Raw genomic sequence first — 16,536 nt, forward strand, 5'->3', positions numbered from 1 at the left:
AAACACATATACCCAGTAGAGAGAGTTTAGAGACTACTTGTTTCATGTATATCTCTGGTAAAAGTGCTTGAATTCTGATACTGAGCTCTCTTCCTTTCTAGCTGTTTAGACTTAGTCAAGTTCTTTTTTCTTTCTGAATCAATTTCTTCAAGTGTAAAATGAACAACATAGTCATAGCCACTTCGGAGGATATTGTGATGACCAAATAAGATAGATAGTAGATAAAGATAGAGAGATAAGCAGATGACAGGTTAATAGATAGATGATAGATAGATAGATAGATGATAGATAGATAGATAGATAGATACAGATACATACATACATACATACATGCCCTGACCTCACTCAACAAATGAAAGCTATTCATAATGTATCAACTAAGACCAATATTGATAGAGCCCTTCTATTACAGAAGATACTCTGTGTGCCCTCAAGGAGCTTGCGAACCAGAGGACTAGAGAAGCACTACACACGAGGAAACTCATGCAGCATCCATTCTCCCAAAGACATATTGAGTAATATGAAGGTTAAGTCTTTTGGAAGGTCAGAGGAGAAACCCCTGGTGCCTGGAGAGGTCTGGAAGTCTTTGTGAGAAACATAGGGTTTTAGCTGTGCCCTGAAGGCTCACCTGAAAAGGTGGGAGTGGGATGAGGTTGCAGGGAGGGCATGCTGGGGTGGGGGAGATGGTCAGGTGCAGAAAGAAGGGGAGGCAATGAAACAGCAGTAGGTAGAGAAGCTGTGGGAAGAAATAGTCCCAGGAAGGAATGAGTGCTCCAAGGTCCCAACCCTCCACAGAGGTGAGCCAGGGGAGGACAGGAAACAGGACCCTGTTGGCTATAAGAGCACATTTTATCTCTCAGTGAAGGAGGGAAGCCAGGCTGCATCTAAGAGGTAGAAAGGGGACATGGTGTGCACAGAAGAGCTCCTGGTGGTCGGTCTGTAGAAGGACAAAGCAGCCCATGCACAAGACAGCCACAGTGCCATCTAGAATCACATACACTGCCCTGGTATGTGGCAGGCATCCCCTGCCAGAAAGGAGATGCTGCAGAAAAATAGAGACTTTCAAAGTGGTTTTGATGACCCTAACCCCAGGAACACCAAAGACAAGGCTCTCATCCGCAAAACCAACACCAGGAACAACTGAAACACAGTGCCTGCCTTTAAAAACCCTGGTAGGAATCTGGCTCCCATCTGCTGGGCCATGTCAGGAGCTCACATTCTCACGATTTCCTGCCAGGCACTGTGTTAAGCACTTAACGTACGTTCTCCCATTTAGTCCTCATCGTCAGCCTCCAACATAGATAAAGTGTTCCCATCTAACAGATGAAAACACTGAGGGTACCAGAAGTCCAGCAATTTATTGCAAGTTAAGTACAAACTGAAGATTGGATTCAAAATCAAGTCTGCCTCTAAAACCCTTTCCCCTACACTTTCCACTTTCCACTATTACTGACTGGCCCTTAAAATGATGATCCAATTCACTCAGTACAGAATCTATGGTCCCTCATGTTATAAGCTGCTGTTTATTGAACATGTGCCCGACTCAATCCACATATCTTGCATATCTTAACTCTTTCGGTTCTCTCACGCCTTATGAGAGACTCTTCTGTTAGTCTTATGTTGGGAATTGAGGCCCAGAGAGGTTAAATAACCTATCCCAGGTCACATAGTGTGTGCGGACAGTGCAAGGATTCAAACCCATCTGGATCCAGAGCCTGCATACTTGACCTTGTGCTGTACTCTGCCACTCAGTGGGCGCCCATGTGGGCCAGGTGTCTTCTCCATCCCATGTTTCCTTTCTAATGCAATCATGTGCCCACCCAGGAAGCACCGTGGGTGAGTAAGCAGGAAGGCTGGCTTCACTGAAATAGCCTGGGAACAAGATGTCAGAGGTGGCAGGTGGCGGTTCTATGCTAAGGACATCTGTTTCCTTGCAGTGTCAGCTCCGATGCTAACGTGAGGTTAGTTCCATTCCTTTCGGCACTTGGTTTTGGGAATCTGAAAAGTCTGAGTATTCGGGGTAACAGTGCACATACCAGGGAGAGGGCCCATCCAACTACTCTGGCCTCAGAATTTTCTTTTTTTAATTAAAAATTCTTCTTGGGAAATTTCATAGGGAGAGTACGGGCAGGTGGTGTTAAGAGTGGGGGGAGAAAAATCTTCTTTGTCCCTTGGGGACTAAGAGCAACGCCTGTTCTACCGAGATTTGTGGTCCAATTTATCTTCCTTAAATGACCACATAGGAAAATGATGACAGCAGCGAAGCGACATTAGAAATGTGAAATGGATAAATAAAACGTGGGTGAGCACTCTGGCTGTTGAACCCACTTGAAAAATGGAGATCTAAAGAGCACACAAACCAAACTAGAAGAGGCCTTTAGAAGGAAGGCACCGGAACAAATGTCAAATGTTTATCGGAACAAAAAGAGAAACTGATGTGCACAAGCCCTCAGGCCCCTTGCAGGGTCCTTTCTTCTTGAGCAAGGCTGAACATTTCCACAGGTCATTTCCCCGCAGTAGTTCTAGCTGCTTCTAGTAATGACGGAGCAGCGCGTAGCGATCGGAGCGGAAGGGGCCTTCGAGGTCACACTTTATAGTCCGACCACTTCACGCTGCAAATGAGAAGCCAGGCCCAGAGAGATGAAGTGGCATGGCCTGATATTTGATGTGTGTTTTCTTGGGGGATGTTTACAGAAATCAAATCATCTCCCAGATCGGCGTGCGGGCTGAAGCAGCGGCAACCACCCACATCCGCGAACCCTACTACGGTCCGGACACCGGAGAGGGGCCAACATGATGTCATCCAGTCTTCACAGCAGCCGGTGAGACTGGTACTGCACAGCCCGCACTTTCAGAGGGCACTGAGGCCTGGAGGGAGATTAAGGGTCTTGCCCACGGTCACAAATGCTAGAAAGCGTCAAAGCCGCCTCTCAACCCGGCCCTGGCGCCCAATCCCCTGCTCCGGCTCTATTGCCTTCTGAGAAGAATAGGCAAATAGTAGAATAAGCCACGACATACCTCCTGGGATATTATCTTACAATTAAAAGTTATTATGAACTTTATGTTGTAACATGGTAAATGCTCATTATATGGTGTTTAGTGAAAACTGGAATACTCAGTGTAAAAACATGCAGAAGAAAAGTGGAAGTAGAATGTTTAAATGCTAACAGTGGCTGAGTAGTACGATAGGCTTCTTCTTTTCCCTGCTTTTCACCCATTCTAATTTTTTGTGATGTGGTAGAGATCCTTTGTAACGAAAGAAAGAATATAACGCTTTTTTTCTCAAAGAACTAGTATTATACTCTTAGAGTCGATAAGGAAAAGGCTAAAATGAATAGTAATATATTTTTCTTTCCTTGGCCATAAAAGTTAATAAGTAATTGATTTGCAGTGTGAGATAGAAGACCATTGTACAAAGTCCATACATAACACAATTCTCTTTGCACATTTCATCGCATGCAACAAAAACTAGAACTCGAAGAACTTAAAATGTGGAGCTACCCTATTTTTATGGCGTGCGTAGCCTAGTCTATTAATAAAACGAGATGATAACCTTCCTATGTTTACCGAGGTGGTGACTAATCATTCTTTCCTCTGTCTGTAATTGTGTTCCAGCCAACAGCGAGACTCATGGACACGCTGGGGGACACTCATGGATTCCTTCCCGTCCACTCCTTCCTTCCACATGTGGAAGCTCAGGCAGAGAGAAGTCAAGTCGCTTGCCCAAGGTCTGTGAGTCTTAATATTTAAATGCTGAAGATAAACTCCAAGCCCTTCGAAGCACGGCCCTTTTGATTTTGCGCCAACCGCCGGTGCAGCCAGTGAAGAACTTGTCCTTCACTCGATGAGTTAGAGCTTCACCGAGGGCACAGGTTGAAAAGTCCAGTTTAGTAAACACGGGCATTAGCAGTAACCCAATTCCGTGCGTGCTTCCTGGGTTCCAAGCACTATGCTGAATGCTTTACAGGGGCGATTTAGCCTCTACTGTAAGCCTGCGGTACAGGTAATAGCATCAATCTTATTTCTGTTCTAAGGAATAGGAGCTCCAGAGGACTGAGCCTCGTGCCCCTAGATGCACAGCCAGCTGGCAAGCGGCTGAGTCTTAGCACTGGAAAGGACTCACAGCGCCAACTCACCCACAGGCAGAATTTTATTCCCAGAGAGTCAAGAAACTTGCCTGAGGTAAGAAGGGAGAGCCAAACTATAACAGACTCTTAAAAACTGAGAACAAATGGAGGGTTGATGGGGGGTGGGAGGGAGGGGGGGGGTGAGTTGATGGGCATTGAGAAGGGCACCTGTTGGGATGAGCACTGGGTGTTGTATGGAAACCAATCTGACAATAAATTTCATATTAAAAAAAAAGAAGAAGAAGAAGGGGAACTCAAATGAAAGCCAAAAGTCTGCAGTCCTGAAACATGGCCAAAGCCATTTTGCAGCAATCCGGTAAAAGCCTTGAAATGACCATCTCATAAAGCAACCAGCCAGACCCTCCTTCCTCCCACCCGAGGGTGCCTCCTGGTCACCTGGCCCTGACTTACTCAGCATGCACCCCCATTTTTAATAGAAAGCATCATCAAATGCAAACTTGGCAACTCATTCAACATTGATTCAACAAACACATGTCAGGTCTCAGGCCTCTGCAAGGCACGAGGTGAGGATGGAGGTGCAAAGATCCGTAGCGTGGCACGTGCCCTCCGGGTCCCTCAAGTGCACCAGCACTCTTACGTCACCAGACAGACATGGAGGAGCCTGAGAGGTGATGGCTTTTGCTGTTCCTCTTTAACAGTAAGCAGTGCGAGCTCATGTTTGCCAGAAGAACTATGCAAACATTTGTATATCCTAATACCCATCAAGGCCGCCCCGAAGCAACCTGCCCTGAATGGCTTGAGTTCTATTTCCTCTGTTAAAATTAAGTGTCCCTGGCTGCATTCAGGGTACACTGTGTTAACCAGTCAGTGAGCAGAGCCAGGAAACTCAGTTTCGAAGGAAAGGAGAAAAAAGGAATGAGCAGACATTTAAGGTGAGCAACTGGAAAGCACATACTTGGAAAGCAAATGCATCAAGAATGGCCTTTAGAGCCAGTTATGTCTGATTTGGATCTTGGCTCCCACCAATCACAGGCAGTCCTGTAGTTGTTCTCAGGTTCCGCTCAAAATCACTAAAAGTTGTACTAACACCCACCTTGCAGGGTTATTAGATTCATGATAATGTGTGCAAAATGCCTAGCACAGTGTCTGCTATCTTGCATTGTCCAATGCATGGCAACTGCCATTATTATTCACAATCACTGGAGATTTCCACTAACACTTGATTTGTCCCAGTTGTCAATTAAGTTGAAGACTTCCAAAAGTGCGGAAAAATAATTTCTTTTTTTTTTTTTTTTAATTTTTTTTTTCAACGTTTATTTATTTTTGGGACAGAGAGAGACAGAGCATGAACAGGGGAGGAGCAGAGAGAGAGGGAGACACAGAATCGGAAACAGGCTCCAGGCTCTGAGCCATCAGCCCAGAGCCTGACGTGGGGCTTGAACTCACGGACCGCGAGATCGTGACCTGGCTGAAGTCGGACGCTTAACCGACTGCGCCACCCAGGCGCCCCAAAAATAATTTCTTAAGGCAAGATTTAATAATCAGCTGAGTAAGTATCTGCTCTGGACTTCAGTGGGGGGTGAGGAAAGCAGGGAGCACTGATTTTTCAATGACCCTGAGAAAATAAAAACACAAATCACAATGAAAACCGAGCTAAGAAAACTTATTTTCAAAACACTAGGATAAGCCTCTGTGTAGACAGCGAATGAACTCAACAATTTGTTTCAGATCAAAAGGCAAACTATAAATGAACATGGATATCCCTTTGTCACCAGGGTTGACCATCTAAGTCTGTGCCAGAACCAGGTGAAGTGGATCAGGTAATAGTAGCTGCAATAACAGATAAACCCCAAAAGAAAATCTTGCTTTCTCATTTGCATAAAGTCCAACAAAGTGAGGATAGGAGAGATGTGAAAGGGGTCCTTCAGGCTAATCTTCAATATGAGGCTACCAAGTCTGCCCTGGCATCAACATCCAGCCTACAGACGGAAAAACAGGAAGGCACCTATCACCTCTGCATCCACACTCCACTGGCTAGAATTTAGTCACATGGTCATACCTAACTGCAAAGGAGGCTGGGAAAACTCAGCCTGTTGGCTGTTTGCTCAGCAGGAACTGGGAATGGGTTTTCAGAATAGCAATCAGTTTCTGCTACACGGCACCTGCAAACACCAGGGATTCCATGTTTGGGAAATCTAAGACCCATTCTTTCTTGTTTTCATTCTTGCAACCCAACCCAAGTATTTAGTCCCCACATTCATAGTACTACAGGCAAATTTCACACAACACAGTGACAAAATAGGAGAATGAAAGAGAGGGTGGTAGATTATAAGGGCTCTAAAAGGGGAAAGTCAAATGAAATTTACATTCAGAGGCAAAATTCAACATTCACCCTCTCTGCTTATACAAGACCCTGAAGGTGAAGGCCCTAAGAAACTATAGCAGCATTCACAGAGCTGCATCAGCAGATTCTGCTGTGTTTTGACAGAGCTAAATTTAAGCTAGAACTTGAGTCTTTCTCAAAACGAGAGCCTTTGATTGATTGTTTGAGTGTTATGACTCCTGGATATTGTGACTCAAATCTACATCCCCAAATAATACCATCTATAATGATCACACCTTGTTCTGGAGAGTTCACCTCTTAGAGCTTCCAGACTTTGGAGAAACGGCTTCCTTTATTGGCATGTCCAAACCAAGTACTCACAACTTGGGCAGGTCTATCTCTGGATCACTGCCCATTTTCCTGGACTCCATGTGGCTCTGGCCCAGGCCACAAGACGCTCAGGCTGAAGCTTCCTGTCTCTTCTTCCACACCCTTCCACCTTCTTGCAAAAACTGTGTTTTGGAGCTTGTATCATCTCAGCTTTAATTTTTGTATCATGACCCACAACAATAAATAAATTTTATATTTTGACCCAGTACACATACACACACACACACACACACACACACACACACACACAATTAAATCAAAAATTTCTTGAAACATTTGTATTTTATTAAGAATGATGCACTCTGATACTTTTTGTTCACTTCTGTTTCAATCCATTAAAAAATGCTTCTTGGGACTCACTAAATGGTTTAGACAAACCATCTTCTGTAGATTGTCATGTCTGTAATCTACTAGCCTACAGTCACTGGCCTACATTAGCAGAACTATTTTTTCTCTCCTTGAGGCCAGTGAACTTCATCTCTGCTGCACTTTTCCCATATTCTCCTAGAACCACACTCTCAGCTTTTCCCCTCATCACCTTTAAAAATCTTTACCTCCAGTATCTCCTTGGACTTCCACCCTTGGACTTCCTGTTACACCCACTTTACCTACATTTCAAGCTTAATCAGGAGCTTTAGACCCTTACTCTTTCATTGACTCTTCTTTATCAGAATCTTCCTGGTTTTATATTTTCTGCAATCTACACAGACTCCATGATTACAACCTCCTGATTTGTCCACCAGTCTACTACTTGGCATGAGATATTTTGGTTCTGTCCTCCTGATAACCAAGCCTACAGCTTGGCCATCAGCTCAATGCACATGGCCAAGAAAATGTAGGCACTAAGTATCTGAGCCAGGCCCATCAATTGGGTTGATGTCTACCTGGAGTCACCATTGCTTATTTATTTATTTATTCCTCAGCCCACTATAATTTTTCCACCTCCAGTCCTTCTGTACTGTTATATAGACTGAGGAATGCGAAGCATACTCTTTGGGCCTTATTTTATTCTCTCTGCAGCATCTGAGACTATCAACCTTCAAAATCTCTCCCCATCACTTTGAGAACTCCCTCTTCCCAAATTTTTTACATTCTCTTTTGCCACTCTTTTTCAAGCTTCTTTATAAATTCTTTCTTCTCTCTCTACCCCTTAACTTCTGGTGTTCTCAAGTTCCTCCCCTTTCAGCACACTCTACAACATTCCAAGGCAAAGCCATCCACACCCATGGTTTCCACTTCCATCTGTATAATGATGATTCTCACAAATATTCTAAATCTTCAACCCTCTGTGGCTTCATATCCAATGTCTACCGCATCCCTTCACCTGGATGTCTCACAGAGCCTTTCAAATTCAACATGTCCCAAACTGAAGTTGGACATTTCTTCCTACTTAGTATTTTCCAATGGTTTTCCATTGCACTTAGAAAAAAAATCCATGAGGAGTGCCTGGGTGGCTCAATCGGTTAAGCATCCAACTTCAGCTCTGGTCATGATCTCACAGTTTGTGAGTTCAAGCCCCACGTTGGGCTCTGTGCTGACAGCTCAGAGCCTGGAGCCTGCTTTGGATTCTGTGTCTTCCTCTCTCTCTCTGTTCTCCCCCCACTCATGCTCTGTCTCTCTTTCCTTCAAAAATAAACATTAAAAAAATTTTTTTAAGAAAGAAAGAAAAAAAATCCATGATTATTGCCATGATCTTTCAAGTCCAGGGGTCTAAATGGTCTAACTTCTAGCTCCCTTGTCTACCTCATTATTTAGACTTTTTTCATGACTTACTCTGCTCAAGTCAAACTGGCTTCATTGCTGTTCGTCCAATAACCAAGGATACACTTATCATAGGGCATTTGTCCTGTTACTTTTTCTGCCTGAAATGCTATTGCCCCAGAGCAGATAGCCACGAAACTCTCTTCCTCATCTCACTCAAGCTTCTGCTGAAATACCAGCTGCTCATAGAATCCTCTCTGACTAATCTATCAAAATAGCATCCTCATCACTCTTGATGCCCTTACCCAGCTTTATTTCTCTTCAGAGAAGCTACCATCATATTACATGAATGTGTTTATTGTCTGTTTACCCAGTTCACTAGAATATAAGTTTCTTTATTTAGCTGAATCCTCACCACCTAGAACAGGACTTGAGACAATGTAAGAACTCAATAAATAATTGATGAGTAAATGATTAATTTATTTCCTTCTCCTCTCTTACTTCATGCCCCCAAACTGTGTTTTCTCTGGGATTCTAGGTAAAAGGTACACGATTTTCCCAATCCTAGCCTAACGCAGAAGCTTGATGTTTAGCCTCAACCTCTTCCTCTTCTTTCCACCCACATCCCATTTGTCATGCATCTTAGTGTATCTTTCTAAGTCTCTTTCCTATCACATCTGATTTCTCTATCTTTGCTGCTGTGGCCTTGTTTTCAGTGTAATGGATCCCTTTGTAAATTTGATAAAACCTAGGGGTCTTCTCAGGAAAACATTCATGGAAACATCATATTCTTCATAAAAGGGTTTCTAGATTTTCCAAAGCCCAGTGTGGACTTCCCTCCTCAGGTGCTACAATGTCCAAGGGTAAAAATCTCTGCCTTAAAGATTCCTTATTTCTTATCTGAATAACTGTGATGTCTGCTATGCTCTGAATGTTTGTACCCCGCCACACCACACCAGAAAATGCGTATGTTCAAATTCCAATGTGTTTCTATTATGAGGTAGTCTTTGGTGGGTGATTAGGTCATGAGAGGAGAGCCCATATGAATGGGATTAGTGACATAGATAGACTCACCTCTTTATCCATGCGAGGTTACGTGGAGAAGGCAGTGGTCAATGAAGGAGCAAGCTGTCAGACACTAAATCTGCTGGCACCTTGGTCTTGGACATCCAGCCTCCAGACCTGTAAGAAATAAATGTTTGTTATTTGTAAACCATCCTGTTTGGGTATTCTGTTATAGTAGCCCAAATGGACTAAAACAATGTCCTTTGACAGGTGTCCCTGCCACCAATCCTACCCTTCCTTTCATCCACTTTCCACAAGAGCCGCCTAAGTTATCTTTTAACAGTGTAGCTTTGTCCATGGCCTCCTATGTGTCCCCTGTAACACCTGTTAATGGTCCTCCATCACCTTAAGAGCACTCTCCCCCATGTGGGTGCATGCTGCTGCTTATTCCTCCAGCCTCAGCCCTTTAGTGTTCCACACCCACCCTCAGCTGGAACTATCCTGAAAAACTCCTCTCTCATACCTCTGTGCCTTTGAATGTGAAGGTTCTTTGCCCTACCTGGCCCCTCACTTCCATCTGCTTGGCTACCTGCTACTCATCTTCTCCCAAACAGTTCAAGGATTATCATGAAGGCACTCTCTCATCTCCTGGGGCTTAACTAGAGGCTCTTTCCTCATATCAGACTGTTGTGTGATCATCATCTTGTCCATTTCCCCTGTCAGATGGTGCAACATTGAGAACAGGAGCCGTTTTGTTAATCTCTGTGCACATAGTGGGTGCTCGATGAAGGTGTATTGAATGACCAGATGGAATAATCAGGTAAAAGAAGGGAGAGGAGGAAGCAGCACATTTTAGATTCATATAAATGGGGCAGGTGTAGCCAACACGGCTTCCAAAATAGGAAAATCCATATTTACAGAGGAGATAAAGCTGATAGTTCTTCCATTTACAAAAAGGATTCACCACAAGGGGCCTCTAAATAGCGGGCATTTTAACCACCCTATGTAAGTGTTTGTTTACAGATCATTAATCATTTCACAAAGAAGCCAAAAGCTCAAGTGCAGCCAATCAGAGCCTTTAGAACTGGATCACAAGGCTTCTGAAATTACAAGTTAATGATTCAATGTTAAGCTATACAATTAACACATGACTTATCAGGAACAAGCCAGAGAGAGAGAGAAGGAGAGGAAGGGAGGGAGGGATAAAGAGGAGAAATAATTTTGAGAAGTCTGAAAGACCCACAAATTGTCTTAAAGCAGGACATCTCCCCTCTTGTGTGGCAGGTGGATGGTTGAGAGTAGGTGGGGGGGGGGGGGTCCAAAATGATTAGACACCTACAAGTAGGCCTTCATAGTAGTCAGTAAAGACAAATTTCTCAACTTCTAGTGAAGACTAGGATACAGAGAGATATTGTCTTGGCCGTCAGTGTGCACTTAACAAGTCAAATAGATTTACTCTGGCACAAACCCTAAAGTTCACTCATCTATTCACCAAATATCAGTTGAACATCAGTTGAGCACTTGTCACATGTCAGGCCGTGTGAGATAAAATGCTGACCAAGATCTAGGCAATCCCTTGCTCTCAAGGAACTTGCATTTTAGAGGGAGGAGCAAGTGATCAATTAACACATGAGGTAATTTACTACAGTGAAAGTAGTAGCAAAGCAGTAAGAAAGTGATGTGACACTGAGGGTGGGGATACCATGAGATTCTCTAGACAAGGAAGGCTCTCTGGGAGCACATTATCAAGGCTGAGCCTGATGGACGAGAAGGAGGCAGCCACAGAAAAATCTGGAGAAAGGCACTTCTGGAAAAGGGACCATCAAGGTCCAAAGCCTCAGATGGGAAAGATCTAAGGGCCAAAAAGCCCTTAAACCAAAAGAGGCCACTGTAACTGCAGTTCAATGAAGGAACAAGGCTTGGATGAGGCTGGGAGGCAGACTTTGCAGAGCTTTGTAAAATGAATAAGGACTATGGAATTATTCTAAATGCAATGGGAGACCATTATTTCGTCAGGAGATGATGTACTTAGAAATAATCACTCTGGTGGCTATGTGGAGAATAGGGAAGAAGGAATAAACTAGAACACTAGTTAGGGGCTGTTGCAGCAGTACAGATAGAAGACGACAGTGGCATGGAGCAGGGTAGTGGTAGAAGCAGACAGATGTGGACAGATTGCAGATCTAGCTCATATGGGGCACAGAGATATTGTGAGCGATGACAGGTGGGGCCTCTCAAAGTTCCTTTGCCACTCAAACATTCTGTGACTATTACTTGGCTACCATGGCCATCAAAATGGAGCTCCTTGTTGAGGAAATCTGCCTGTCATGAAAGCTGGGCAGAGCCATAGTTGGGTCACACTGTGATCATCACAGGCCCATGACTTTGGGGTAAGAATTCCTATAAGCCCATCACTTGAGAAACCCAGAAGAAATCCATTCTTTGCATTCTAGAAGTTCTTCGTCCCGGAGCTAGCACTGCTGCATCTTCCTTCTTGCCTTGAGCCACTTACACTCTCTTGGGAGTTCTCTATTTCAGGGAATGGTGTCACCCATCCAACCAGAAGACAGCAAACCATTTTTGACAATTCTGTTGCAAACTGACCAAAGTCAGGGTGGTTGGTCACAATTACTCTGCATTGGGTAGCTAATGGCATCTCTCAAATGTTAGAATATAGAGGCTATATGTCTCTTCCCCAACAACCTCACAATCAGAGCATGCCTCAGACTAGATTCTGCCTCACGGACAGACATTTATTAGCAGACAAGCACAAAAATGAACACACAGCTAGGTTTGTGATCTCAAGCTAACCCAGCTTCCTATCATCTAAGCACTCAAAAGCACTTTGCATTAAAAGTTCACCTTGAGACAATTGCGACCATACCCCATTGCAGGATTCAGTTAACTGGGCCTAGTTAACTGGACATCTGGGTTCTCAACCAGAGCAGATTTTGTCCCTCAGTTTTTTCTTCCAGGAAATTTATGGAGATATTTTTGTCTTTAACAACTGGGGAAATGCTCCTAGCATCTAATGAGTAGAGGACAGGGATGCGGCTAACCATCCTATAATGCATTCCATCTATCCCCAGGGTCTATATGTATACCTTTCTAAATAGGTATAGAATCCATCTCTCGCCTCTGCCTTCTACTGCCCTACTTTGGATCTTCAGCATTTCAGACAAAGACTTCCTCCCACCTGCTTCCCAGCACCCCTGTTTCTTCTGGCCCAATCTCCCACCCTGCTGTCAGACTGATCCTCCCGAACTAGGACTGGTATCCTCCTTTTTTTTTAATTTTCCAGTGTCTCTTCCATGTACAATAAACTAACTCTTTGCTTTCTTTCCTGCCTCTTCTCCCCTGGGCATTTTATTTCAACCTGTTACAGTTGCTTTAGTATACCAAATTCTTCCAAATCTCTGTGCCTTTGCACATGCTATTCCTCTGCCTGGAAGGCCTTCCTGTCTCTCTTTCTTACTCCCTTCCACCTTTCTATGTACCCAGAGCTTGAGCCTAAACTCAAATACTGCCTCGTCCTTTGGCAACTCCAGGCCAACCCTGGGCCTCCTTACTGACCTTGCCTTATTCTGTACAAATCTCTACTGAAGCCAGTGTCCTAGTTGTCTTTCTGTACTGCAACTATTTGCCTGTCTACTCCCCTCCTAACTCTGAACTCCTATATGATTAATTCATTGGGCCCAGCATGCCTACACAGTAGGCAGCAGCTAAATATTTGTTCAATAAATGATCACTTTCTATGCCCTGGGTAGTCTGGTTTTTGCTTTTTGTTTTGTTCTTTAACAGATTTTAAATTCTTCAAATTTTCAGAAGATGAAGTGATACAAATGAGGTACTGTGGTTTTCAAATCTCAGTGTGCCTAAGAATCCTCCTAAAGACTTGTTTCAAAAGCAGATTCAGGGGCCCCAAATACCCAGGTAGTTTTTTAAATTAATACATTTTTAAAAAGTGAGATTTAATTTACATATCATGAAATTCATCCTTTAAAACTATACAATCCAGTGATTTTGTAGTATATTCACAAAGTTGTGCAATTGTCACCACTATCAAATTCTAAAACATTTTTATCTTTCTAGAGAGAAAACCGTATTTATTAGCGGTCACCCTTTGTTTACCCCTCCCCCCAACCCTGGCAATCACTAAATTCCTTTCTGGTCTCTGTGGATTTGCCTAGTCTGAATATTTCCTATATTCCTATTTCCTATATTGGGTTGTTTTGGTATATTTGTTGTTGTTGAGTGGTAGGGGTTCTTAATATGTTTTCGGTATTAACTCCTTAATAGATATATGATTTGCAAATATTTTCTCTCATTCTGTGTGTTATGTTTTCATCTCTTGATAGTCTTTTGATGTATAAGCATTTTTTAATGTGAAGGAGTCCAATGTATCTATTTTTCTTTTATTTCTTGAGCATCTGATATCATATCTAAGAAACCATCGCCTCATCCAAGGTCACAAAAATTTATGCCTATGTTTTCCTCTAAGAGTTTTATTAGCTCTTATGTTTAATTCATTGACCCATTTGAATTAACTTTCATATGGGGTGTGAGGTAAGGGTCCAACCTCATTCTTTTGTATGTAGATGTCCAGTTGTCCCAGCACCCTTCCTTAAAAAAGGCTAATCTTTTCCCCATTGAAGGGTAGAAAGTCAACTGATGAGAAATGTAAAAGGTTTGTTTTTTTTTTTTTGATTCTCAACCATATCCTTTTGATATACATGTACTTATTTCTATGCCTGTACCACAAACTCAAATAGCCAAGGAGCCACATTTGGAAGAACCTTTGTCTAACTTACAGTTGTTATAAATAAGAGCTAATCCAAAACAATGGTTCCCAACCAGACTGAACATGACAATCATTACAAGGGTTTCAAAAAGAAAAAACTCCTGATCTCCAGGTGTTCCTCTGTCCCATCTCCCTCTCATCCCCTAGGGTTTGGATTCAGCAGATGGCTCTGAGGCTCAGGAACTGCTGTTTTTAAAATGCCACTCTCGTGATCATCCAGAATTGGGGATCGCTGGTCCAGGTGATCATTTAAAGTCCTTTCCAACACAGGGGACCTATAACGTTAGGAAAAGAGAAAATTTAAGGTAGAAGTTTGACCCCAAAACACGTTAAATGATCATCCTATGTGTATTTGGCCTACAGAAGGCATCTCTCTGATGAAATAAATTTGGATATGATTTTATGAAAAACAATTGAAGTCAAAGGACCAGTATTACTCAAGATGTCTAGATTAGGAGGAGCTATTTCATTTTTTTTTTAATTTTTTTTTTCTTTAACGTTTATTTATTTTTGGGACAGAGAGAGACAGAGCATGAACGGGGGAGGGGCAGAGAGAGAGGGAGACACAGAATCCGAAACAGGCTCCAGGCTCCAAGCCATCAGCCCAGAGCCTGAGGTGGGGCTCGAACTCACGGACCGCGAGATCGTGACCTGGCTGAAGTCGGACGCTTAACCGACTGCGCCACCCAGGCGCCCCTGGAGGAGCTATTTCATAGTATTAATGCAGATGTGGGAACTTGCCCTAAGGCCAGGCACAGTGCCTTCCTTGGGCTCCCACGGCCCCATGCTCTGTCGATGAAGTGTCTGCCTCCCTCACTAATCTCTGGAACTTCTTGAGCAGAAACAGGATTTTTTCCATTTTGGATTTCCAACGTCCATCGCTGTGCCTAGAAAATTGCAGGTACTCAATAAAATGTCAAATTAAACTAAACATAGTTTCTATATTTAATCAAGTGCACAGGTAAGGTCAAATAGCAGGCTTTATGTAAAAATGCTAGGTATGCGATGCTTTGAAAACAGAACTGGAAAGGAATTAAGCAATGGGATTAAAAAGATTATTTTTTTAAAAAACCAAGCAATTATTTTTGCATCATGTTTATCATCTTAGTCCTTACCCGCCTGCTTACTGACTGTATTTATTCCTCTGGGTCCCAGCAGGAAACAGATGGCTCACCAGAGTTGAATGGAGAAACTATTTCCAGGGGAGTGGGCAGAATTAAGGGGACAACAAGAAATGAAGCCCGTGGGACTAGCGACAGTGAGATGTCCTAACCTTCTCTAGGCCTGAAGGGACCAGGGAACAGAGCAGAGTGGCCAGAACCTAGTGAGAGCTGGAACCCAGACAGAGGGCCGCACAGCAGGACCTGCAGCCATTGGCACGAAATGGGCAGAAAAGAGCACAACATTCCTCAGGAAGGTCGACTGGAGGATCCCCAGCATACTCACCCACGAGGAACAGAAAGCCATGGACATCAACAATAATCCATTGGAAAAAACCAGAAATGTAAGGAGCTGAGGTGCAGAAATCAGTTAATCTTCTTAGTCTTCAGCTATTCTGACCTTTCTGGAACGTTGCGCTTTCATTAATTCATTTATCAAATACTTGAGTCTTTTTATGTTGTCAGCACTGTTTTTGGCCCTGGGGATACAAAGAAGAATAAGACACATTTCCTGCCCTCACAAAGTTTTCATTGGGGGCTGAGGGACACAGGCAAACAATGACAATACAATATGATAGTACAATGGTGGGTGTATTTGTTGCCTAGGGCCGTCGTGACTTGCCCGGTAACAAAGTACCACAAACTGGGTGGCTTACACAATGGGAATTTACTGTCTCACTGTTCCGGAGGCTGGAAGTGTGAGATCAGGGTGCCAGCAGGGTCGGTTCCTGCTGAGGTCTGTGAAGGAGAATCTGTTCCAGGCCTCTCCCTTAGTTTCTGATGGTAGGCTGGCAATCTTTGGCATCCCTTGGCTTGTAGAAGCATCTTCCCAATCTCTGCCTTCATCTCTACATAGCACTCCCCCTGTGTGTGTGTCTATATCCACATTTCCCCTTTTTATAAGGATACACTAGTTATACTGGATTAGTGGCCCACCTTACTCTAGTATAACCTCATCTTAACTAAATACACCTGCAACGACTCTATTTCCAAATAAGATCGCCTCTGAGGACCTGGGGTTTAGGACTTCAACTTTCAATTTTGGGCACAGAATTCAACCTGTACAGT

The 16,536-nt window shown here is 43.4% G+C and overlaps 1 protein-coding gene across 1 annotated transcript; it reads left to right on the plus strand.

The window, feature by feature from the left end:
• The first annotated feature begins 904 nt into the window (after positions 1-904).
• On the plus strand, positions 905-15,915 carry LOC111560144. The gene is made up of 6 exons (XM_045056727.1): positions 905-935; positions 2,695-2,822; positions 3,616-3,728; positions 4,035-4,182; positions 14,456-14,549; positions 15,591-15,915. The coding sequence occupies exons 1-6, from the start codon at positions 905-907 to the stop codon at positions 15,788-15,790; spliced, it is 714 nt and encodes a 237-aa protein (XP_044912662.1). The 3' UTR covers positions 15,791-15,915.
• Positions 15,916-16,536: the final 621 nt, after the last annotated feature.

The sequence above is a fragment of the Felis catus genome, chromosome B1 (genome assembly GCF_018350175.1).
Source record: "Felis catus isolate Fca126 chromosome B1, F.catus_Fca126_mat1.0, whole genome shotgun sequence".
Lineage (NCBI taxonomy): Eukaryota > Metazoa > Chordata > Mammalia > Carnivora > Felidae > Felis > Felis catus.